This window comes from Eucalyptus grandis, chromosome 5 (assembly GCF_016545825.1).
Source record: "Eucalyptus grandis isolate ANBG69807.140 chromosome 5, ASM1654582v1, whole genome shotgun sequence".
NCBI classification, from domain to species: domain Eukaryota; kingdom Viridiplantae; phylum Streptophyta; class Magnoliopsida; order Myrtales; family Myrtaceae; genus Eucalyptus; species Eucalyptus grandis.
The window spans coordinates 49,602,729-49,629,047 of NC_052616.1; the positions used below are offsets into that span (position 1 = coordinate 49,602,729).

At 37.5% G+C, this 26,319-nt stretch overlaps 1 protein-coding gene across 9 annotated transcripts; it reads left to right on the plus strand.

Moving 5' to 3' along the window:
• LOC104445337 (putative F-box/LRR-repeat protein At5g02700) lies at positions 1-26,319 on the plus strand. 9 transcript variants are annotated; one of them, XM_039312128.1, is made up of 7 exons: positions 1-482; positions 5,360-5,471; positions 5,901-6,015; positions 8,336-8,673; positions 9,234-9,320; positions 9,744-9,920; positions 10,217-10,785. In XM_039312128.1, the coding sequence occupies exons 1-7, from the start codon at positions 352-354 to the stop codon at positions 10,568-10,570; spliced, it is 1,314 nt and encodes a 437-aa protein (XP_039168062.1). In that variant the 5' UTR covers positions 1-351; the 3' UTR covers positions 10,571-10,785. The 9 variants fall into 9 exon arrangements, with proteins under 9 accessions (XP_039168062.1, XP_039168063.1, XP_039168064.1 ...); XM_039312129.1 differs by having other exon boundaries at positions 8,339-8,673; XM_039312130.1 differs by having other exon boundaries at positions 5,901-6,003.

The following is a 26,319-nucleotide window of genomic DNA, read 5'->3' on the forward strand; positions in this document are numbered from 1 at the left end:
TTCGTGACCCGACCGCATACCGCGAACCAAGCGACCAAGCGTCAATGACGGGGAATCTTCTTCGTTAACTAGCTTCTAACGTTAAACAGATGGTCTGTCTTGCCCGATCTTCTCAGCCTGCGTCTCTCTCTCTTTCTCTCTCTTCCCATTCCTATTCGGCCAAATCATCGACCGTCTCTTCTGGGTTTTCGAGGGCTCTTGTGGGAGCGTGGGAGGATTTGTGGGCTTGGGTTCTTGAAGTCGGCGTTGGTTGTATTGAGGGGGCGGGTGGGCGTGTGCTGATCGGTGCTTATTGCTTGTGTTAAGTCCCGTGCGGCTGTTTGTTGTTGAGGTTTCTGAGGAGTGGATACGATGGATGACGCTAACCGGAGGGCGATGCCGCCCGGTGGTGGAGTAGGCGGGGGCGCTGGAGCTGTGCTTGACAGGGGCGATTGGAGGGCTCAACTGCCGCCCGAGGCACGGGAGAGGATTGTCAACAAGATGTGAGTGCTCTTTCCTTTGCTTGGGTTTTATCGTTTTCGTAGGGAAAATGTGGAGTTTATGATGGATGGTTGCTTAGGGACGATTGCCGAGGGTTTAGTATGTTAAATAAGTAATGGTTTTACAATATGGTCATGTTGCTAGGTCGAGGCGCAACATGAATTCTGAGGTAGCTTTTGCTGTAATTTTTTTCTCGTTGGATAGTTTAGTTAAGTCTCAATATGGGATTTAGTGGGTATGCAGGCCGGTAGCTCTTGTTACATTGGTGATTATATAAGATAAGAAGATGGTTGTATTTCTTTCTTGATTGAAATAGATTATCTCCTATTTTTGTACACAACCAAGAGGGTTTACCATAGTATTTAGATTATCATAGTCGCAGAGGTAAGGCCATGTGCCTTTCTGGCAGGAGAACGGTTACTGGATGATCGCCTATTATGTTTGTGACAGAAATCTACTTATCCAGAGCCTAAGGATTTTTAAGCATCTTATTGTTTGTTAGTTGTGTTATTCTCTATTAATCTTGAATTTGTTTTTCCCCTTTCCAATTCAATAGCATCGCTATAGTCATTGTAGGGGTTGAAGGTCCAAAAGTTTTCCACAGAAAACTTAATCCTCACCTACCTTGAGGTGCAATGCTTGAACTCCCACCCATACTGCTTGTAATAGGAGGAGATGCTGTCAATGCATGTGGGTTAGGTATCGCCAAAATTTTATAGGTTTGTGAATTCTTGTATGTGTTTTTGAATCATTTCTCAGTTTGCTTTCTCATCTGGGAGAAAGCTAATCGTAATTTGTTGAACAATATGCAACTTGCACGGGATTCTTTTATCTACTATCCATTGGATTTTATGACTATGTTAGGATTACGTAATTTCAGCTCTGTTATACACTGGATTTTGTGACCATCTCCCGCAAACCATCTCTTCTGAACTTTTATCCTTTTCTTACCCACTCTCAACTCCTGACTCTCTTCCAGCCCTTGACCTCTCTGTTTTCCAGCTCTGGCGAGCTCCCTAACCTCCATTGACCACCCTGAACTCTGGCGAGCCATTGATGAGGGCCCCCATTGGCTATGTAGGCTCTTTTCCTCTTCTTTTCTATTGTTGTTTGCTTTCTCCAAGATGTTGAAGACTTTTCCTCTCATCTTCTTTGCCATGTGCGATTGTTGAGGCTGGTTTTGTCGTGAGAGACCTACAAGGTAAAAGGGCTTTTTGTGGAACGAAAATCTTTTGAGCTTGTGTTAGAGGTCAAAAAGGAGGACTTGTTAAGAGTGACAAGAGTATGCCAGATGGAGGAGACCTCTATATTGAGGACTTTAAAATGGTGGATGGATTACCATGCAGTTGTAGAACCTGGTAAAACAGGTGTATGGGGAATTAGATGTTGTAGTTGGAAGAAGTACCAGCCTTCCAAACATGTGGTGGCATTGTAGTGATGTAGAATGAGAAATCAGGCAACTTAGGAGATTGTTTAGTGGGCCAATTTAGTGTCCCGTGCCTGTTTTGTGGTGCAGAAGTGGGGAAGAGTGGGTGTTTACTGGGGTGTATGGTCCTGGAGTGGGTAGTGCTAGGAGTTCTTTTGGGGATTAGTTCTCTGATATTAAAAGTAAATGGGGAGTGCAGGGAGAGTTCAACGTGGTATTGTTTCCACATGAACAGGATGGGATTGGTACAGACAGAGCCTGCATGAGGGAATTTTGGCAGATCTTAGACCCCTTTTGCCTGATTGGCTTGTTGTTGGTAGGTTGGGAGTATACTTGGTCCAGGGACTGGGAGAGGCTATCCTTTTTACGCTTTGATGGGTTCTCAGTTTCAACAACATGGGAGGGTATCACCCAAACTCGAGTCAAAAGTTACCTCAAGTGACCTCAGACCACCATATAATTGTGTTAGAGGATAGAGTTATTGAATGGGCCCCCACTCCTTTCCAGTTTGAGAGTATTTTTCTCAAACTAGAAGATTTCAAGTAGGTAGTTATCAATTACTGGAAGAATAGTTCTTTCAGGGTGTAGGCCAGCTTCACTTTTGCTTCAAAGCTCAAGGGGCTAAGATATATTCTGAAACATGAAGTCATGAGAAGGTTGGAAATATGGGAAACAATATGAAAGAGACAATTGAAGAAGTTGAAGAGCTTAAGGATAAGGAGATCCAGATGACTTTAATAGAGGAAGAGCATTTTAGGAGAATGGAATTTAAAGAGCTCTTGCGCTGTTGATTCAAATGGAAGAGACCTCCTGGAGACATGTCTTGGGAGATTTGGCTTGATGATGATGAGAGAAACACAAAGTCCTTTGAAAGATGGCCAATGCTCATTGAAGATATAACTTCCTCAGTAAGTTGGAAGTTTTTGGGATGGCTGTTGAACATTTAAACGCCATGAGTGTGTGGTTATCTAGAATTCTATGCTGATTCATGCAGGGAGAGATGTTTTGAGTGACCGGAAATGGAGGCTTCTCTTGATCCCACTATGGTTGAGATGCTGCAAATGCCTTTCCAGGGGGAAGAGATTAGAAGGGCAATCGTGGAGTGTAATGGAGATAAGGCACTAGGTCCTGATAAATTTACGTTTAAATTTTTGGCGAGAATTGGAGATTGTTAGCAATGACCTTCTAAAGGAGTTACAGAGTAGGGGGCAAGTTTGTAGATAATCTTTATTATACATTCTTAATTCTCATTCCTAAGGAGCCTGGTGCAACGAATGTTACAGATTTTCAGCCTATAAGCTTGGTCGGCAGCATCTATAAGATTTTTGCCATAGTTCTTGCTGGTCATTTGAAAAGGTTCTAGCTCACTTAGTAGGATCTTTTAAAGACAGTTTTGTGGAAGCTCGTCAAACATTGGATGCTATTCTTACTGCCAATGGTCTCAAGGAAAGAAAAGTAGGAGTGCTTTTCAAATTGGACCTGGAGGAGGCCTATGATCAGGGATCATGGGAGTAATGTATGTGTAAAGAAAAATGTATTTCTTCTTTTGTCATTTTTGTTGGTGGAGATGGATTTCAAATGCATTTCTTCACTGATTTTCTTGGTTATGGTGAATGGCAGTCCAAGAGGTCTCTTAATATTCTAGAGATTTAAGGCAGTCCTCTGTCACTTTTGTTGTTTGTGTTGGTTTTGAAAGTGTTGAGCAAGATGCTAATTAAAGCTACTGACGAAGGTTAGATTGGTGGTTTCACGATTGACAATGCTTGTAATGAAGATTCCATATTTATTTTTTCATTTGCGGATGACGTCATATTTTTCTTGGAGGATGACATCAAACAAATTTTACACTTAGAAGCATACTGTTATGTTTTGAGGCTGTCTCAGGACTGAAGGTGAATTTGGGAAAAGAATGAAATAATTCCTGTGGGCGAGAATGTAAATTTGCAAGAAATGTCTGGGAGTAGTGATTATAAGTTTGCCAGCATACCTATAGAGTACTAGGGTTGCAGTTGGGATGCACTTACAAAGCAAAAGCTGCGTGTAATCTGATGATACAAAGATTTGAGAAGAGTTTAAGTAGGTGGAAGATGGCTTATTTGTCCATGGGATGTAGACTTATGTAGATGAAGCATGCACTTTTTAATCTTCTGGTTTACTTTATTTCTTTGTTTCCAATCCCTATTTCAGTGGCAAAAAGACTGGAGAGCATACAAAAAAAGTTTCTTCAGGGATATTGGGATGATAATCCGGGATTTCATTTAGTTGATAGGAGTATTGTAACACAAGCAGTTTCTAATGGGGGAGTTGGGGGTAAAGTCATTGGTTCTTGTATGTAAAGCTTTGCTTCGACAAGGATTGTGGAGATTTAATGGGGAGAAAACTAGCTCTTGGAGGATGGCACTAGTTGCAAAATTTGGTTTGGAAGATTCAGAGTGGATAACAAAGCCTGGTCGAGGAGCACATGGGGTCGGGCTTCAGAAGCACATTAGGTAAGGATGGGATGCTTTCAAAGACAGACTTTCTATTAGAGTGGGAAAAGGTAGGCATGCTATGTTGCATGATGACATCTGGTGTGGAGACACTGCTTTCAAAGACTTCTTCCTGGATGCATGTGCACTAGCAAGAAACTAGATAGCTAGGGTGGCCAATTGTTGAAAGACTGACAACGGAGAAACAATGTGGTAAAGTAATATCTTACATAGCGCTCAAGATTAGAAGCCCAAAGCTTCTCAAATTTTTTTTGAGTTGTTGTATCGAGCAATGTTAGATGTGAGGACGATAGGCTATGGTGGAATTGTTGTACCTCTGGAACTTTTTCTGTCAAATCCTACTATTCCGATCTCTCTTCTTGCTATTACAACAGAGCACACTCTTCCCATGGAAATGTATATGGAAAGTCATGGTTCCTTTGAAGGTTTCATTTTTTGCTTGGCAAGCTGCTTGGGGATGTATTCTTACTTAAGATAATCTCTAGAAGAGAGGGAAAATACTGGCCAAAAGGTTCTTTTTGTGCAAGACTGAAGAAGAGAACATGAACCACTTACTTTTACATTGGAGCTGGACCAGAAAGATAAGGGCTACAGTTTTTGCAATTTTAGGAGTAAATTGATTGACCTTAGGCACAGTGTGATGTGAACTTTGGGCTTGGAGAGGGACTTTCAGTTCATGTGTCGGAAAGAAACAGATTACTAAGATGATTCCTCTCCTTGTCTTTTGGCTCATTTCTTCACTTTTGGTATAGCAGGAAAATTCAATTTCATACATCTAGTTTGTTGGAAATGCTACAAAGTCTTTTATGTGTTATTTTGTATGTGGTTTGGCTTCTATTATAAGCCGTTTTGTAGGGGAAGTACCCCCTCGGTACTTCTTGATGAAATCTTATTTATCTTTGAGAAAAAAAATTATTGGCCAGAAATAATTTCAGCTGAAGTACAAGTCTCTTTTGGTACGCAGATTGGAGTATTTGCTGAGACATCATCCTGTTTCTAATCGAGAAGGTTTGCAAGAACTCAATAAAATTGCCTTGAGGTTTGAGGGAACTTTTTACGCTGCTGCAACATGCCAGGTATTATTTGATGTCCATGTCCACTACGTGCATCTCATTCTCTTTGCTCTTATCTTTAATTGCTTTTTATGAAGTGGCTCTGGAGCTAGTGCTTGCTTATTTTGTGTGAAGTTTCTATGTGGATAGAGGATGCATAAACAAACTGGATACGCTTTTGCTTAAAAAAATTTTAGAACCTTTCTTTTGTTCTTATAATCTGTTGAGAATTTCTATGATTTGTGCATTTATATAGTAAGTGGAACTGTTTAAATATTTAAATTTAGCTTTGCACCAGTGAGATCAGGTTTGCTCAGTGCTGTGATATTGTACTTAAGTTTTAAGTTGCAGTTTTAAATTGATATCTGCTTCATTTTCTTTCTAAGTTGATTATTTAATTTGTTTGGTCTGTTATGAAGTAATTTAATGATTTCTGCTTCCTTTCCCTTTTAGTCCGATTATATATGGAAGATATCTTTGAAGATATGGACAATGGAGACAAAGTCTCAGAGTACCAGACCTTATGCTCTGCCATCTAACCCTGCTGGGAATAGCTGTGAGGACTCGGGTACAACTTAAGTCCCTGTTACTTGATACCATTAATGTAGGAGTTAGAATTTCTGTTTTGTTATCCCTTTATATATTTACAGATATGTATATTTCTTCTTACACGTATTTTCATTTATGTACTTGTACTATTTTTTTTTTGGGTATATTGTTTTTGGGGGACGTACAGCAAGAGTCCTAAAATTATTTTATGATAGAGCTCTTGAGTCTTAAAAATTTCATTTTGTGCACTTAAGTCCTAAAATTTTTGACAGTCGTCCACTTTTGCTCATTAGTTAGCTCTTTTAGGTTTTAGTTGACACAAAATCTATGTGGCATTTTTTTTTAATTAACGGCCACGTTGGATTAAAAGATAATAAGAGAAGTCATGTGGCATCTTCTGTCCCCTTAAAATTGACGAGTGAACGAAATGACTCAAGTTGATTGACTTTTCAAAGTTTGTTTTGACTTAAATGCATGAATAGAAAGTTTTAGGAGTTCAAGCACATTAGCATAACAAAAATAGGAATTGACCCTGGAATTGTCCTTTTTTGGGGCTTTACATAGTACACGTTTGTATACCCACTGCAACCCGGTTGGGGGGATTTCGATTTTCTACCCTGAAGTCAATTTCTTTTTCCAATCTTCCTTATTTGTAACCTCAAATGCACATTTATAACATGGGCAGTAGCACATTTGAATTTCTTTGTTTCATTTGAAACCTATTGATTTAAAAATGGGTAGATCTCTGTTTTTTTTTTTCTTTCATAGAATCAGATATGCATTTGTGAAGTTCAAGTTTTTCAAAGAGTGGTAGCAAGCTTCATTTTAACTTGAAAGGGCCATATGTTTGCATCTTTTGTAACTTCCTCCCACTTCTTTGTCTCAAATTTTCTTTTTTAGAAGTGATTCTCTCTGATGGCCCTGGAGGATGCATGCTTGCCAAATATGATTCACTTTTCTCTTTATGTTTTTGTTTTCTGTAAGATTTCAAGATTAATTCAAGTACATGCACTTCACGAAGATTTTTATTTAGTACTTGCTGAAAAGAAAAAGAGAGTAAGATTTTTATCTTTTTTTGCGTATCCATTATCCATCTAGAATCGCTTGCTCAGAAAGTTTCAAGTTGGAGTAATTACATAGTGCTCCAAAGTTTGTCCTCGGTGTGCATCTATCCCTCATTCCTTTCATCTTCTTGTGCTATTTGCAGTTAATGCTGCGATGCATGTATTGATCTTTTTTTTTTTTTTTTGATTCACTAACATGTAGATTTTGTATGTTATCTCGAGTTATGCATCCACAAATTCAAAGCCAAAGCCAACCAATTCCTAATGCCTTAGCTGTGGATCAGCCTCAAGCAGGTCAACAGTAGTTGGTTCAGAATACTCAGAATAATTGTTCCTTGGCTTCAGCCTGGTTTGGCCAGCCCATTAATCAAATAAGTCTTGCCTCCACTCCTAATCAAATCTCTCTCTCTCTCTCTCTCTCTCTCTCTCTCTTCCTTATTTTCTCTCTTGCCTCTTCCTCTTGTGCAATTTTCTCTGCAAATTCTTACACTTTAGTGGACTTTGTCACTCTCTTGCTCTTTAAATTTTTGACTCTCTTCAACCGTCTCCATTCTCTAAGGATGCGTTTGGAAAAATGTCTGTTCCTGAAAATAATTTTTTTGGTAAAGTGTTCCTGAAAATAATTTATTTTCAGAAATAGTTCTTTTTTATTTCTACTCTCTGGAATGGTTTTTGAGTGAAACAACGCATTTGGTAACTGAATCTATTATCGGAATAGAAAAAGAACATGAATGTATTTGGTAGGACGTACAAGTTTTTTTGCGACGTAAAATTTCTTTTAACTTTTTAATAATTTTTTGATATATATATTTTTTTCCCTTTCTTCTTTCTTTACTGGCGGGCGGCGGGTGGTGAGGAAGAAGAAAAGAACAAAAAAGAAGAAGAAAGAAAATGACGTATTTTTAGAAATTGTTTTTAGGAAGAAGAAGCTACTTTTTTCTACTTCTGTTCCAAATCTATTCCCTAATCACTTAGAAAAATTAAATGACATTACTAAATGGATTTTTGTTCTTTTTCTATTCCATAAAGCAAAAGAACAAAAAAACATAGGAATAGAAATGTTACCATGTAGAGCCTAAGTAGCCTCAAGCTTTTCTCTAGAGTTTTAGATCTCTATCCTTCACAAGCTCTCTTGGTTCACTCTTCAATTTTTTTTTTTCTTGAAGAAAGGCCAGAAGACATTTTGGGGTTTAGTTAATTTCCTTTTGTGCTGATCAGAGTTTATATAGTCGTCTTCTCACGTTTCTTGCCAACCTTACTCTTCATCATCATCAGCAGGCAAAGGCAAAATCTTGAACACTCCTCCATCCATGGCCAGTATCAACAATGGGCTTTGCCATCAGAAACGTGCACGATTACCTCCTTCCAATCAAAATGAAAACCAGAATCCAGTGGATTACATCAGCCAATTGCCCAATGACATAATCGCTCATATTTTCTCCTTCTTGACTACAAAAGATGCCGTCAAAACTAGCGTCTTGTCCAAGCAATGGCGTTCCACTTGGACCTCTAATCAGTACATGAGTTTCTCTCTGCCCCCTGGCAGTAGCTGGAATCCCAAGAGCTTCATCGCTTTTGTTGACTCAGTGCTGTTACGCTGCACTGCAATTCAGGTGAAAAGATTTCTCTTTGATGCTCCTTACCTTGCCTTCATGCAGTCAAGTCTTGATACGTGGCTCCAGTTTGCCATCATGCATGACGTTGAAGAGGTATCGATAACCCCACATTATTGGCATTACAACATTTATGCGTTGCCGCAAATCTTGTTCCTCTGCACCACACTAGTGAGTTTGTGCGTGTCCCAATGCTGTTTTTCGGTGTTCAGTGCCGTGAATTGGTGTTCGCTGAAGATATTGCGCATTGAATATGCGGAGTTAAACGATGAGGGAATGGTGAGAGTTTTTAGTGGCAGCCCTGTTCTAGAGTTCCTTGAGTTGAAAAGTTGCCAGGGCGTCAAGCACATAATGGTTGAATCAAAAATTTTAGAGAGTTGGTGATTGATTCTCATGAGTTTCGTCCTGGTCAAGGTTTGATGTTGAAAATTTGGGCTCCTCATCTTCTCAAATTGCGCCTATTGGGCAATTCTCAAGGGGGAGACTTTAGTCTAGATGAAGTATCTTCCTTGATTGAGGCCGAGTTAAATTTTAACATGGAAATTTGTGCACTCGATAAGGTTAAGGCTCGTGCCGATCTTGTCAAGGGGCTTCTCAAGAGACTGCATCATGTCATGAAATTAGTGATGGGAAGCTGGTGCCTTCAGGTGCGAGCCGATTCTTTAGCCCTATTATTCCTGGTTCAAGTTGCGGACGTGCATTACACATTCTGCCATTTGCTTAGGATAAATCGTGAGATTGTTTATTGGTGCTTGATGATACCATGCTCATAAATTGTTATTTCAGAGAAACTTTTTCACCTTATCAACGGGATGTTTGCTGGATGAGGCTTTTTTCCTTTTCATAAAAGAACTTTACACACCTAAGCTGATATCACCTTTATGGGTCCAGCATTATATTGACTTTGATAAGACTAAAATCTGATATCCTTGTTTGCTCATTCGTTTGGTCTGTTGGCTATTGTGAGAGGTTTTGGGAATTGCAAGCATGTCTTACGTTTAATCTTCTTTAGTGCTTAAAGAAAGTAAAGTGATCAGTTTCTGCTTCTTCCACCACGATGATGTGCTTAGGCGCTGTCGCTAATGGGGGCGAGAGATATGTTTCTTCCATCCTTAAAATGTCGGCATCTGATATTACTCGGCGCAGCAGGCCATGAGGGAGTTCCCGAGGCTATAGCGAAAATACTTGAAAGTACGCGGCTCTTGGAGAAGTTATTCATACAAACGACTTGCACACCCAATTCTGCGGTACACGACTGCTAGAACCCTCTCAGTTCACTGGGTTAATTTAACACCGGATTTGCTTGCACATATACAGATTGTGAATTTTAGCCTTGGGCTGCATATAAACCTGTCATTTCTTTTCTTCTTGTGATTGAAAATAATTTTTGTACCTGTCTATTTAATTGACATTTTGGATTCTCAATAGATTTATATCTCTCTTGGTGTAGCAAATGCTATATTATACTCTCAAAGCTCGATATTTGTCTCATCTAGTTCCAAATGTGTATCTCCTCATTAGTCATGATGTTCTACATCTGCAGATTGGGTTGAAGGCGGAGAGGGCAGGCTGTCGCGTCTTTGCTGGAGAAGAATTTTGGAATTTGGTAAAGTGGAGGATCTATCAGTGTTTGATGCATCTCAGGCATGTTGAGATTGTTGATGGCGGTGCCAGTCTGCTGGCATGGGAACCTGTTCTTTCTCTCCTCAAGTTTCTCCTCCAGAATGCACTTTGGCTGGACAAAATAGTGATCAACAGTACCAATTCCAAATCATCCCAAGCATTTGAACCATCACCCCAGCTTGAAGTGGGCCGGATTCTTCTGTCGCACCCAAAGTGTTCTCCAAGCGCCAAGGTCATTCTTAGATATCCTTTCCAAGGATGTCCGTCTGTGTAAATCCTGATCATTTCGTCAACACCGGTGACTTCTTTTTCTCCTTTTTGTACCCCTGAATTTTAGCTTGACATTTTCAGGAGATGTAATTGTATGTACCTGTCGCAAATTAACCGATTCGTTCTGACGTGTCGTTCTTCTTTTCTTTTTGTGGTGGTAGAACTTTCAGTCCTCTTACTGGGAGAAAGCATGCTATATAAAGCTGATATTGCATAGCATGCTTGCGTGGTGTCATCAATGAACTGAATATCCTTATTTAGTTTACTTTCGAAGATAATGAAGGGAAAATTACCAAAAATGTTCTAACTCTATAGAACTTGTGTCAATTTAGTAATAAACTTTTCAATTTGGCCAATTTAGTTATAAAACTTTTAAAAAATTTGTCAATATAGTCCATCCGGTCAATTTTGACAAGAAATTATTGGTATTGATATAGCACGGCTTGCATTTACGTGAACAAATCTTTTAATAATTTTTTGAATTTTTAATTAATTTTAATATAATTTTATAAATATATATTTTATATAATATATATATTTATTTTATATATTCTTTTTCTTTTTCCTTCTTCCTCTGCCAATCATTGGACTTTGACATTGGCTGGCAACCGGGCACAAGTGACTGGTGAGGGTCACCCTTATCGGTCTCAAGCAACATCGCCTAGATGGGTGCTGCTTGGAAGTGACCTGGATTCTTCTATCATACCCAAAGTGTTCTCCAAGCATGAAGGCCATTCTTAGGTATCTGTTCCAAGGATGTTCGTTTAAACGTGTGCATAAGTACTGATGTTTTCATTAACCCCTGAGTTTTGGCTTAACATCCACGGGACATGTGATTGAATGCGTTAGAAATATTTAGGTATCTCCCATAGATACTTTGGATATTTCTTATGATTTTCCATATCTATTTTGGTGTCAAAATTGATAGAAATTCTAACTTGGTATCAAAAGCAAGGCAGTGCTATTCCTTTCGTGGAATGTGCATCACCCCCCATTAGTCAAAATTCCACGCCAAGCGAAGATACTTGAAATAAAAACTCCCTTTCTGTTTGTTCAACTAGAAACTTTTAGCTCAGCTTAATATTATTTCATGAAGTTACAACAAGTCAGTCTCGAAAAGCAGCTAGTAAGGTTGATTACCTAAATGAACAGCACAGGTTCACAAGCCCTCACTCTTGCCTTGTACCAACATTCCAAAAGTTTTATGAAGCACATTATCCTTTGAAATATACTCTCTGTGTGCACTGAACTAGAAGAAGCCACAATCTCACTCAAAGATTCATGGAAGTACAAGAGTTGGATTATGGTTGTAGGATTTATCTGTCATAAAAGAACAAGTTTGTTGGTAAAAGGTTGTGATTAAGTTACTAACATTTTTCTACCAAAAAAAAAATACTAATTTTTATTTGATTATTTCCGAATTTTCAACTTTTGCAATAAGTTATCAAAATTTATTTGCATAATTTGCAGTTTTAGAGTTATATCTCCACTCTGGTATCGAACTACTAATTCTAATTTGAAAGATTTACCAACCATCACCATTCAAGTTACCAAATAATTTGAAGATACCAAATCGTATTGGATTGACTTATCAATATTTTTGTGGTTGTTTTCAAATTATTAACTTTTAATTTAGTAGCTTATTATGTTTTAAATTAACAAATTCTTACATAAAATTATAAACCATAATTTCAGTAACTCACAAACTTAACCCAAATTTGAGTGACATGCAAACTTTTTTTTTGGTGATTGATTTCCATTTATGTTTGAGTGACTTATAGATATTTATTTGGTTTACATGGTTGTGCCGACAAAAGCGCATTATTATATTGTTTTAAAATTTAAAACATTTATTTGCGTAAATAATTTAACAACGATTTAGAGGTACAAACTCTTATATCAAACTACTAACTTTGATACCAAATTAATGGCCTTAATTTGAATAATTAACCTACTTTTATACGATTGCTTTACCTTCACTTTGTATCATCAACTTTTTTCTTCGTAACCTTTAGTTCATTGTTTCCAAATTACCAAATTTTATCTCCAATAGATACTAACATTTTCAAGCTAAAGTTTTTATCGAATTACCGATCTTAATTTAACTGACTTGCCAATTTTTTTCTAATAAGTTACCAACTAGTTTAAGGTTATTAACTTCTACCCGTTTGATTTATCTAAGTTTTTTCATTTGTGCGACTTACGATTATCTTTATAATAAATAAGAGCACATTTGATTGTTTCAAAATTATTTCATAATAAGTAACTTATCTATTTGCATAACTTACTAATGTTTTGAATTTAACAACTCTTATATCAAATTGCCAACCTTAATTTTAGCGGTTTAAGAGGATTTTCTCAATTATTTATTACTAGATTTAGGTTGTCAATTTTTTATTTTTTTTTTGTTGGTCAATTCTTATTTGAGTAACCTATCAATATTTATTATGATGTTCTGACAAAGAGAAAAAGGAAAAATGAAGTATATGATTCCGACTCTTGTGATAACTTATCAACTTTTATATGTATAAACAAAAAAATGAGTCCCACCTTGTGGTATCTATGAACCTATAACTTCTCGGGAAGAGATAGATGTACATGATCATCTCAATCTTTTGCAAATTTGATCATTTTATTTAGGGGATAGCTATAGGATTATTGTACGAAGGAGTTTGTCTGCGGTATTAATTTCTGCTTGCCCTAGCAATGAGTATTTCCTCGAAGCCTGGCTAATAAGACTTCATCTCACTGGCTATATTTTCAAAGCTTTGATGTTAATTGCGTTTGATGAGAGAAAGAGCACACATTTTGCGCATTAAAAGAATGTAAAAACAAATGAAGTGTGTCTAATAGAAACATAATTATAAAATAATTTTGTCAGTTTACAAAAATAATCTTAAATTATTCTATGATTAGAAAGATTCATATTCTAATTTAAAAATATTAAAAATTGAAGAAATTATCTTGTTTTAATCGTATTTTACATTTGGATGGCGATTTGGACATCATTCGGTATTGAGTGATTGTGATTTATCTTTACAACCTACATGGGTTTTCATGGAATTTACTTTTGTTTGGAAACGGCCTTTGATTTGCTTTATACTATGCGGAGAAAACCAGAAAGAGCACACTCTTATGCATGCTGAAAATGACAAAGGAATTCATAGATTTTTTTGGGGAGAAAGAGAGTTTTAAGATGCAAACTAATTTAGCAGAGAATATATTTTTTTATTTTTGTTTTATTCTATCTTTTTTTTTATTGGTTAAAGAGAATTTGTTGAAATAAAAAAATATTTCATTTATATTTGAAGACACTTTCTCTAATTTATCCATTTTTCCAATTTTAAATTCAAGAAAAAACAAATTTTCTGTAACTGTTGCTTTATCCACGTTCTGACATTTAAATTAAACATAAAAGTTAAGAGATGATAAATAAATAAGCTAAAAAGCTTACTAGTCAAATTCGGGCCACATGGCAAAATAATGTCATGTGTTTTGCCATGTGGCAAATGTAGATGAAAAAAGTTGTGTCACATGACGATCACAAAAGCGAGAATTCTCTCGGCACTGGCCTTAATTATATATAAAAGGAGAGGATTTCGCCTCTTAATCAATATTACAAGATTGTAATGCACCAAAGGATATTTTATGGCATTTAATGGTAAAATTTTGATATTAAATCCTCCTTTGCATTCATTTTTATTATATAGAGATAATTGCATATGTTATTATATAATATAAACAGAGTTAGAAGTGTTTGGACCTAGGGAAAATTGTCCAAAAAGTTCTAAATCTATTGAATTTTTGTCAATTCAGTCATAAACCTTTAACTTTGACAATCAGTCATAAACCTTTTCACTTCTTGCCAATTCGGCTGCCAATTTTGACTGAAAATACGACGTGAACAATTTTTAATAATATTTTAATATTTTTTGAATTATTATTATTTTTTATGTTTTTTTCCTTTTCTTTTTTGGCTTGGCCAAGAAAAGAAAAAAACGGAAATAATAATAATAATTTAAAAAAAAAATATTAAAATATTATTAAAAATGTCAATGTCAACGCTAACAATCCCACTTGGCACTACTAGTGCCACATCAACATTTTTCGGCCAAAATTGGCCGTATAGACTAAATCATTAAGAAGTGAAAATGTTTAGGACTAAATTGACAAAGTTAAAATGTTTATAACTAAATTGACAAAAGTATAATCGTTTATAACTTTTTGGACAATTTTCCCGTGAACCCATTACATATTGCTCAATCTAGTTCAACCTTTGGAATATATGCTTTGCATTTTTACGCTCTTGTTGGCTCGATGCATATTTTCAAATTGAATAGAAATTTGAAAGATCTCCGTGTAGTAAAATAAAAAAGAGAAATCATTTTGATTTGAGGCAAAATTTGCCTTATAAAGTCGTCATTTAACCCAAATTTATTGAAATGATTCATGGGCCACCTCATTTTTAGCCGGCCTAGCATAATGGGTTTTAAAATGAAAAGCCCAAAACAAATCAATTTTTTTTTTTTTTGTCTATAAAATGAATCAATTTAAATGGGTATATTATGAATCCAACTCACCTTATAAACAAGGCTCTCTTCATTCTTCATAAGAACTTCTACATTCTTCTAGACCTGACTCTTTGTCTGTCTCCCACTCTTCGGTTCCACAGATTTGACTTGGTAGTGGTCGCGACATTAAAATTAAAGGTTAATACCATAAAAATCTAAAATTGATACATAAGTGATAAATTTGTCTCAAATTAAATTTTAATTATCAAAAATCCTAAATTGATACATTTATAACATAGTTACCCTCAATTAATTTTTATTAAATTGAATTAATATCACGAAAAATCACAAATTTATATATATGTGACGAATATAAATTAAAAATTTCAAACCAATATACCTATCAATTATTACGTATCATCGAATTCAGCAATTTAATGATAAAATTTAATAAAAATTAATTAAAAGTAAATTTGTCACAGTGTATTAGTTTAAAGTTTATAATAGTATTAACCTTTATAATTAATTTTATCTTTATTTTATTAAGATAGAATCGGGCCCAGTTCGTGACCGATCCATCTCGTCACCCTACCCGATAGCGCGAACAGCGCGACAAAGCATCGACGACGGGAAGCCTGCTTCTCTTTCTTCCTCTGCTTTGCTCTGCTTTTTGTATCCAGTCATCGACCACCTTGCTAGCTTCTAACGTTGAACAGGTGGTTTGTCTTGCCCAATCTTCTCAGCTCGCCTCTCTCTCTCTCTCTTCCCATCGCTATTCGGTCGAATCATCGACCGTCTCTTCTGGGTTTTCGAGGGCTCGTGGGGACGTGGGAGGATCTGTGGGCTTGGGTTCTTGAAGTCGGCGTTGGTTGTATTGAGGGGGCGGGGCGGGTGGGCGTGTGCTGATCGGTGCTTATTGCTTGTGTTAAGTCCCGTGCGGCAGTGGGTTGTTGAGGTTTCTGAGGAGTCGATACGATGGATGGCGCTGGAGCTGTGCTTGACATGGACGATTGGAGGGCTCAACTGCCGCCCCAGGCACGGCAGAGGATTCTCAACAAGATGTGAGTGCTCTTTCCTTTGCTTGGGTTTCATCGTTATCGTAGGGAAAATGTGGAATTTATGATGGATCATTGCTTAGGGACGATTGCCGAGGGTTTAGTATGTTAAAGTAATGGTTTTACAATATGGTCATGTTATTAGTTGAGGCGCAACATGAATTCTGAGGTAGCTTTCGCTGTAATTTTTTTCTCTTAGGATAGTTTAGTTAAGTCTCAATATGGGATTTAGCGGGTATGCAGGCCGGTAGCTCTTGTTACATTGCTGATTATATAAGATAAGAAGATGGTTGTATTTCTTTCTTGATTGAAATGGATTATCTCCTATTTTTGTACACAAGCAGGAGGGTTTACCATAGTATGTAGATTATCATAGTCGCAGAGGTAAGGGCATCTGCCTTTCTGGCAGGAGAACAGTTACTGGATGATTGCCTATTATGTTTGTGACAGAAATCTACTTATCCAGAGCCTAAGGATTTTTAAGCATCTTATTGCTTGTTAGTTGTGTTATTCTCTATTAATCTTGAATTTGTTTTTCCCCTTTCCAATTCAATAGCATCGCTATAGTCGTTGTAGGGGTTGAAGGTCCAAAAGTTTTCCACAGAAAACTTAATCTTCACCTACCTTGAGGTGCATTGCTTGAACTCCCACCCATACCACTTGTAATAGGAGGAGATGCTGTCGATGCATGTGGGTTAGGTATTGCCAAAATTAAATAGGTTTGTGAATTCTTGTATGTGTTGTTCTGAATCATTTCTCAGTTTGCTTTCTCGTCTGGGAGAAATCTATTTGTAATTTGTTGAACAATATGCAACTTGTGCCGGATTCTTTTATCTATTACCCATTGGATTTTATGGCTATTTTAGGATTACTTAATTTCGCATCTGTTATACACTGGATTTTGTGACCATCTCTGGCAAAACATTTCTTCTGAACTTTCATCCTTTTTGTACCCACTCTCAACTCCTGGCCCTCTTCCAGCCCTTGACCTCTCTGTTTTCTATATCTGGCGACCTCCCTAACCTCCATTGACCACCCTGAACTCCGGCGAGCCATTGATGACGGCACCCATTGGCTATGTAGGCTCTTTTCCTCTTCTTTTATATTGTTGTTTGCTTTCTCTGAGATGTTGAAGACTTTTCCTCTCATCTTCTTTGCTGCGTGCGATTGTTGAAGCTGGTTTTGTTGTGAGAGACCTACAAGGTAAAAGGGCTTTTTATGGAACGAAAATCTTTTGAGCTTGTGTTAGAGGTGGAAAAGGAGGACTTGTTAAGAGTGACGGAGTATGCCAGATGGAGGAGATTGTCGATATACCTCTATATTGAGGACTTGAAATGGTGGATGGATTACCATGCACTTGTAGAACCTGGTAAAACAGGCATATGGGGAATTAGATGTCGTAGTTGGAAGAAGTACCAACCTTCCAAACATGTGGTGGCATTGTAGTGATGTAGAATGAGAAATCAGGCAACTTAGTAGATTGCTTAGTGGGCCAATTTAGTGTCTCATGCCTGTTTTGTGGTGCAGAAGTGGGGAAGAGTGGGTGTTTACTGGGGTGTATGGTCCTGGAGTGGGTAGCACTAGGGGTTCTTTCGGGGATTAGCTCTCTGATATTAAAAGTAAATGGGGAGTGCGGGGAGAGTTCAACGTGGTATTGTTTCCACATGAACCGGATGGGATTGGTACTGAAATAGCTTGCATGAGGGAATTTTGGCAGATCTTAGACACCTTTTGCCTGATTGGCTTGTTGTTGGTAGGTTGGGAGTATACTTGGTCCAGGGACTGGGAGAGGCTATCCTTTTCACGCTTTGATGGGTTCTCAGTTTCAACAACACGGGAGGATATCACCCAAACTCAAGTCAAAAGTTACCTCAAGTGACCTCAGACCACCATATAATTGTGTTAGAGAATAGAGTTATTGAATGGGCCCCCACTCCTTTCCAGTTTGAGAGTGTTTGGCTCAAACTAGAAGATTTCAAGTAGGTAGTTATCAGTTACTGGAAGAATAGTTCTTTCAGGGTGTAGGACAGCTTCACTTTTGCTTCAAAGCTCATGGGGCTAAGATATATTCTGAAACATGAAGTCATGAGAAGGTTGGAAATATGGGAAACAATATGAAAGAGACAATTCAAGAAGTTGAAGAGCTTAAGGATAAGGAGATCCAAATGACTTTAATAGAGGAAGAGCATTTTAGGAGAATGGAATTTAAAGAGCTCTTGCGTTGTTGATTCAAATGGAAGAGACCTCCTGGAGACATATCTCTTGGGAGATTTAGCTTGATGATGATGAGAGAAACACAAAGTCCTTTGAAAGATGGCCAATGCTCATTGAAGATATAACTTCCTCAGTAAGTTGGAAGTTTTTGGGATGGCTGTTGAAATGTAAACGCCATAGTGTGTGGTTATCTAGAATTCTATGCTGATTCATTCAGGGAGAGATGTTTTGAGAGACCGGAAATGGAGGCTTCTCTTGATCCCAATATGGTTGAGATGCTGCAAATGCCTTTCCAGGGGGAAGAGATTAGAAGGGCAATCGTGGAGTGTAATGGAGATAAGGCACTAGGTCCTGATAAATTTACGTTTAAAATTTTCACGAGAATTGGAGATTGTTAGCAATGACCTTCTAAAGGAGTTCCAGAGTAGGGGGCAAGTTTGTAGATAATCTTAATTGTACATTCTTAATTCTCATTCCTAAGGAGCCTGGTGCGCCAAATGTTAAGGATTTTCAGCCTATAAGCTTGGTCGGTAGCATCTATAAGATTTTTGCCATAGTTCTTGCTGGTCATTTGAAAAGGTTCTAGCTCACCTGGTGGGATCTTTTCAAGATCGTTTTGTGGAAGCTCGTCAAATATTGGATGCTATTCTTACTGCCAATGGTCTTGAGGAAAGAAAAGCAGGAGTGCTTTGCAAATTGGACATGGAGGAGGCCTATGATCAGGGATCATGGGAGTAATGTATGTGTAAAGAAGAATGTATTTCTTCTTTTGTTGTTTGTGTTGGTGAACAACGGTGGAGATGGATTTCGAAATGCATTTCTTCACTGATTTTCTTGGTTATGGCGAATGGCAGTCCAAGAGGTCTCTTCAAGTATTCTACAGATTTAAGGCAGTCCTCTGTCACTTTTGTTGTTTGTGTTTGGTTTCGAAAGTGCTGAGCAAGATGCTGATTAAAGCTACTGACGAAGGTTAGATTGGTGGTTTCACAATTGACAATGCTTGTAATGAAGATTCCATATCTCTTTTTTCATTTGCGGATGATGTCATATTTTTCTTGGAGGATGACATCAAACAAATTTTACACTTAGAGGCATACTGTTATGTTTTGAGGCTGTCTCAGGACTGAAAGTGAATTTGGGAAAAGAAAGAAATAATTCCTGTGGGCGAGAATGTAAATTTGCAAGAAATGTCTGGGAGTAGTGGTTGCAGCTGGGATGCACTTACAAAGCCAAAGCTGCGTGTAATCTGATGATACAAAGATTTGAGAAGAGTTTAAGTAGGTGGAAGATGGCTTATATGTCCATGGGATGTAGACTTATGTAGATGAAGCTTGCACTTTTTAATCTTCTGGTTTACTTTATTTCTTTGTTTCCAATCCCTATTTCAGTGGCAAAAAGACTCAAGAGCATGCAAAAAAAGTTTCTTCAGGGACACTGGGATGATAATCTGGGATTTCGGGATGATAATCCGGGATTTCGTTTAGTTGATAGGAGTATTGTAACACAAGCAATTTCTAATGGGGGAGTTTGGGGTAAAGTCATTGGTTCTTGTATGTAAAGCTTTGCTTTGACAATGATTTTGGAGATTTAATGGGGAGAAAACTAGCCCTTGGCGGATGGCACTAGTTGCAAAATTTGGTTTGGAAGATTCAGAGTGGATAACAAAGCCTAGTCGAGGAGCACATGGGGTCGGGCTTCAGAAGCACATTAGGTAAGGATGGGATGCTTTCAAATACAGACTTTCTATTAGAGTGGGAAATGGTAGGCATACTATGTTGCGTGATGACATCCGGTATGGAGACACTGCTTTCAAAGACTTCTTCCTGGATGCATGTGCACTAGCAAGAAACTAGATAGTTAGGGTGGCCTATTGTTGAAAGACTGACAACGGAGAAACAATGTGGTAAAGTAATATCTTACGTAGGGCTCAAGATTAGAAGCCTGAAGCTTCTCAAATTTTTTTGAGTGGTTGTATCGAGCAATGTTAGATGTGAGGACGATAGGCTACGGTGGAATTGTTGTACCTCTGGAACTTTTTCTGTCAAATCCTACTATTCCGATCTCTCTTGCAATTACAACAGAGCACACTCGTCCCATGGAAATGTATTTGGAAAGTCATGGTTCCTTTGAAGCTTTCATTTTTTGCTTGGCAAGCTGCTTGGGGATGTATTCTTACTTCAGATAATCTCTAGAAGAGAGGACATGAACCGCTCACTTTTACATTGGAGCTGGACCAGAAAGATTAGGGCTACAGTTTTTGCAATTTTAGGAGTAAATTGATTGACCTTAGGCACAGTGTGACATTAACTTTGGGCTTGGAGAGGGACTTTCAGTTTGTGTGTCGGAAAGAAACAGATTGCTAAGATGATTCCTCTTGTCTTTTGGCTCATTTCTTCACTTTTGGTATAGCAGGAAAGTTCAATTTCATACATCTAGTTTGTTGGAAATGCTACAAAGTCTTTTGTGCATTATGTTGTATGTTGTTTGGCTTCTATTATAAGCCTTTTTGTAGGGGAAGTACCCCCTCGGTACTTCTTGATGAAATCTTATTTATCTTTGAGAAAAAAAATTATTGGCCAGAAATAATTTCAGCTGAAGTGCAAGTCTCTTTTTGGTAACGCAGATTGGAGACTTTGCTGAGACATCATCCTGTTTCTAATCGAGAAGGTTTTCAAGAACTCAATAAAATTGCCTTGAGGATTGAGGGAAATTTTTACACTGCTGCAACAAGCCAGGTATTATTTGATGTCCATGTCCACTACGTGCATCTCATTCTCTTTGCTCTTGTCTTTAATTGCTTTTTATGAAGTGGCTCTTGGAGCTAGTGCTTGCTTATTTTGTGTGAAGTTTCTATGTGGATAGAGGATGCATAAACAAACTGGATACGCTTTTGCTTAAAAATCTTTTAGAAGCTTTTTTTTATTCTTATAATCTGTCAAGAATTTCTATGATTTGTGCATTTATATGGTAACTGGAACTGTTTAAATATTAAAATATAGCTTTGCACCAGTGAGATCAGGTTTGCTCAGTGCTGTGATATTGTACTTAAGTTTTAAGTTGCAGTTTTAAATTGATATCTGCTTCATTTTCTTTCTAATTTGATTATTTAATTTGTTTGGTCTGTTATGAAGTAATTTAATGATTTCTGCTTCCTTTCCCTTTTAGTCCGATTATTTAAGGAAGATATCTTTGAAGATGTTGACAATGGAGACAAAGGCTCAGAATACCAGACCTTATGCGCTGCCATCTAACACTGCTGGGAATAGCTGTGAGGACTCGGGTACAACTTGAGTCCCTGTTACTTGATACCATTGATGTAGGAGTTAAAATTTCCGTTTTGTTATCCCTTTATATATTTACAGATATGTATAATTCTTCTTACACGTATTTTCATTTATGTACTTCTACTATTTTCCTTTTTTGGTATATTGTTTTTGGGGGACTACAGCAGGAGTCCTAAAATTTTTGACAGTCGTCCACTTTTGCTCATTAGTTAGCTCTTTTAGGTTTTAGTTGACGGAAAATCTACGTGGCATTTTACCGAAAAAAAAAAAAAAAAAATCTACGTGGCATTTTTTTTTTATTAACAGCCACGTTGGATTAAAAGATAATAAAAGAAGTCATGTGGCATCTTCCGTCCCCTAAAAATTGACGAGTGAACGAAATGACTCAAGTGCATTGACTGTTCAAAATTTGTTTTGACTTAAATGCATGAATAGAAAGTTTTAGGAGTTCAAGCACATTAGCATGACAAAAATAGGAATTGGCCCTGGAATTGTCCTTTTTTGGGGCTTTATATAGTACACATTTGTATACCCACTACAACCGGTTGGGGGGATTTCGATTTTCTACCCTGAAGTTAATTTCTTTTTCCAATCTTCCTTATTTGTAACCTCAAATGCACATTTATACCATGGGCAGTGGCACATTTGAATTTCTTTGTTTCATTTGAAACCTATTGATTTAAAAATGGGTAGATCTTTGTTTTTTTTTTTTTTTTTCTTCAAAGAATCAGATATGCATTTGTGAAGTTCAAGTTTTTCAAAGCGTGGTAGCAAGCTTCATTTTAACTAGAAAGGGCCATATGTTTGCATCTTTTGTAACTTCCTCCCACTTCTTTGTCTCAAATTTTCTTTTTTAGAAGTGACTCTCTCTGATGGCCTTGGAGGATGCATGCTTGCCAAAGATGATTCACTTTTCTCTTTATGTTTTTGTTTTCTTTAATATTTCAAGATTAATTCAAGTACATGCACTTCACAAAGATTTTTATTTAGTACTTGCTGACAAGAAAAAGAGAGTAATTTTTTGTCGTTTTTTGCATATCCATTATCCATCTAGAATCGCTTGCTCAGAAAGTTTCAAGTTGGAGTAATTACATAGGGCGCTAAAGGTTGTCCTCGGTGTGCATCTATCCCTCATTCCTTTCATCTTCTTGTGCTATTTGCAGTTAATGCTGCTATGCATGTATTGATAAGTTTTTTTGATTCACTAACATGTAGATTTTGTATGTTATCTCGAGTTATCCATCCACAAATTCAAAGCCAAAGCCAACCAATTCCTAATGCCTTAGCTGTGGATCAGCCTCAAGCAGGTCAACAGTAGTTGGTTTGGAATACTCAGAATAATTTTTCCTTTGCTTCCGCCTGGTCAGGCCAGCCCATTAATCAAATAAGTCTGCCTCCACTCCAAATCAAATCTCTCTCTCTCTCTCTTCCTTGTTTTCTCTCTTGCCTCTTCCTCTTGGGCAATTTTCTCTGCAAATTATTACACTTTAGTGGACTTTGTCACTCTCTTGCTCTTTAAATTTTTGACTCTCTTCAACCGTCTCCATTCCCTAATGATGTGTTTGGTAACATTTCTGTTTCTGAGAACAATTTTTTTCAGAAATAGTTTTTTTTTATTTTTTTTATTTCTACTCTCCGGAATAGTTTCTGAGTGAAACAATGCATTTGGTAACTGAAAAATTTCTATTATTAGAATAGAAAAAGAACATGAATGCGTTTAGTAGAACGTACAAGTTTTTTTTGTGATGTAAAATATATTTTAATTTTTAATATTTTTTGATATTTTTGTGATATTTTTTTGATATTTTTTTGATATATTTTTTTTCCCTCTCTTCTTCTTTCTCCACCAGCCGCTGGCGGGTGGTGAGGAAGAAGAAAAGAACAAAAAGCAAAGAAAGAAAATAACTTATTTCTAGAAATTGTTTCTAAAAATAAGAAGCTACTTTTTTCTACTTCTGTTACAAATCTATTCCCTGACCACTTAGAAAAATTAACTGACGTTATTTCTTACCTTTTACCAAAAATAAAAAATAAAAAAAAAATTAACTGACGTTACCAAATTGATTTTTGTTCTTTTTCTATTTTAGAAAGCAAAAGAACAAAAAAACAGAGGAATAGAAATGTTCCCATGAAGAGCCTAAGTAGCCTCAAGCTTTTCTCTAGGGTTTTAGATCTCTATCCTTCACAAGCTCTCTCTGTTTGCTCTTCAATTTTTTTTTCTTGAAGAAATGCCAGAAGACATTTTGGGGTTTAGTTAATTTCCTTTTGTGCTGATCAGAGTTTATATAGTCATCTCCTCACATTTCTTGCCAACCTTACTCTTCATCATTATCAGCAGGCAAAGGCAAAATCTTGAAGACTCCTCTATCCATGGCCAGTATCAACAATGGACTTCGCCATCAGAAACGTGCACGATTACCTCCTTCCAATCAAAATGAAACCCAGAATCCAGTGGATTACATCAGCAAATTGCCCAATGACATAATCGTTCATATTTTCTCCTTCTTGACTACAAAAGATGCCGTCAAAACTAGCGTCTTGTCCAAGCAATGGCGTTCCACTTGGACCTCTAATCAGTACATGAGTTTCTCTCTGCCCCCTGGCAGTAGCTCGAATCTGAAGAGCTTCATTGCTTTTGTCGACTCAGTGCTGTTACGCTGCACTGCAGTTCAGGTGAAAAGATTCCTCTTTGATGCTCCTTGTCATGCCTTCATGCAGTCGAGTCTTGATACGTGGCTCGAGTTTGCTATCAAGCATGACGTCGAAGAGGTATCGATAACCCCACATTATTGGCGTTACAACATTTATGCATTGCCGCAAATCTTGTTCCTCTGCACCACGCTAGTGAGTTTGTGCGTGTCCCAATGCTGTTTTTCGGTGTTAAGTGCTGTGAATTGGTGTTCGCTGAAGATATTGCGCATTGAATATGCGGAGTTAAACGATGAGGGAATGGTGAGAGTTTTTAGTGGCAGCCCTGTTCTAGAGTTCCTTGAGTTGAAAAGTTGCCGGGGCGTCAAGCACATAATGGTTGAATCAAAAAGCTTTAGAGAGTTGGTGATTGATTCTCATGAGTTTCGTCCTGATCAAGGTTTGATGTTGAAAATTTGGGCTCCTCATCTTCTCAAATTGCGCCTATTGGGCAATTCTCAGGGGGGAGACTTCAGTCTAGATGAAGTATCTTCCTTGATTGAGGCTGAGTTAAATTTCGAAATGGAAAGTTTCGCACTCGACAAGGTTAAGGCTCATGGGGATCTTGTCATGGGGCTTCTCAAGAGGCTGCATCATGTGACGAAATTAGTGATGGGGAGCTGGTGCCTTCAGGTGCGAGCTGATTTTTTTAGCCCTGTTATTTCTGGTTGAAGTTGTGGGCATACATTACACATTCTTCCTTTTGTATTGCCTATCGGTGCTTGATGATACTGTGCTCATAAATTGTTATTTCAAACAAACATTGTTATCCTATTAAACTTCAATGGAATTTTCTGTGAATGAGGCCTTTTTTCCTTGTCGTAGTAAAACTTTACACATCGTAACCTGTTATCGCATTTATGGGTCCAGCATTACATTCACTTGGTTAAGGCTAAAATATGATGTCCTTGTTTGCTCATTCCTTTGGTTTGTCTGCTATTGTGAGAGGTCGTTGGAATTTCAAGCATGTCTTATGTTTGATCTTCTTTAGTGCTTGAAGAAAGTAAAGATGATCAGTTTCTGCTTCTTCTACCACAACGATGTGCTTAGGTGCTGTCGTTGATGGAGGTGAGAGAAGTGTTTCTTCCATCCTTACAATGTCAGCATCTGATATTACTCGGCACAGCAGACCACGAGGGAGTTCCAGCTATAGTGAAAATACTCGAAAGCACGCGGCACTTGGAGAAGTTATTCTTACAAACGATTCACACACTCAATTCTGCGGTACTTAACTGCTAGAACCCTTTCAGTTCATTTGGTTTAATTTAACACCAGCTTTGTTTGAACATATTTAGATTGTGATTTTTAGCCTTAGCCCGCATACAACCTGTCATTTCTTTTCTTCTCGTTATTGAAAATCATTTTTGTACCTCTGACCTTTTAATTGACATTTTGGATTCTCAATAGATTTATATATCTCTTGTTGTAGTAAATGCTATTTTATACTGCAAACCTCGATATTGGTCTCATCTAGTTCTGAATATGTATCCCTCCTTAGTCATGATGTTCTATATCTGCAGGTTAAGTTCAATGCGGAGGGTGTAGGCCGTCACAACTCTGCTGGAGAAGAATTTTGGAATTCTGCAAAGTGGAGGATCCACCAGTGTTTGATCCATCTCAAGCAGGTTGAGATTGTTGATCGCGGTGCCAATTTGCTGTTATGGGAATCTGTTCTTTCCCTTCTCAAGTTTCTCCTCCAGAATGCACTACTGTCTGGACAAAATATTGATCAATAGTACCAATTCCGAATCATCCCAAGCAGTTGAAGTGGCCCGGATTCTTCTGTCGCACCCAAAGTGTTGTCCAAGCACGGAGGTCGTTCTTAGATGTCCTTCCCAAGGATGTCCGTCTAAACGTGTGCCTTTATCCTGATCATTTCATCACCATCGGCGACTTCTCTTTCTCGGTTTTGTATTTTAGCTTAACATTTACAGGAGATGTGATTGAATGCAACGACCAGCGAAAAATTTGAAATAAAAATTCCCTTTCTGTTTGTTTAAA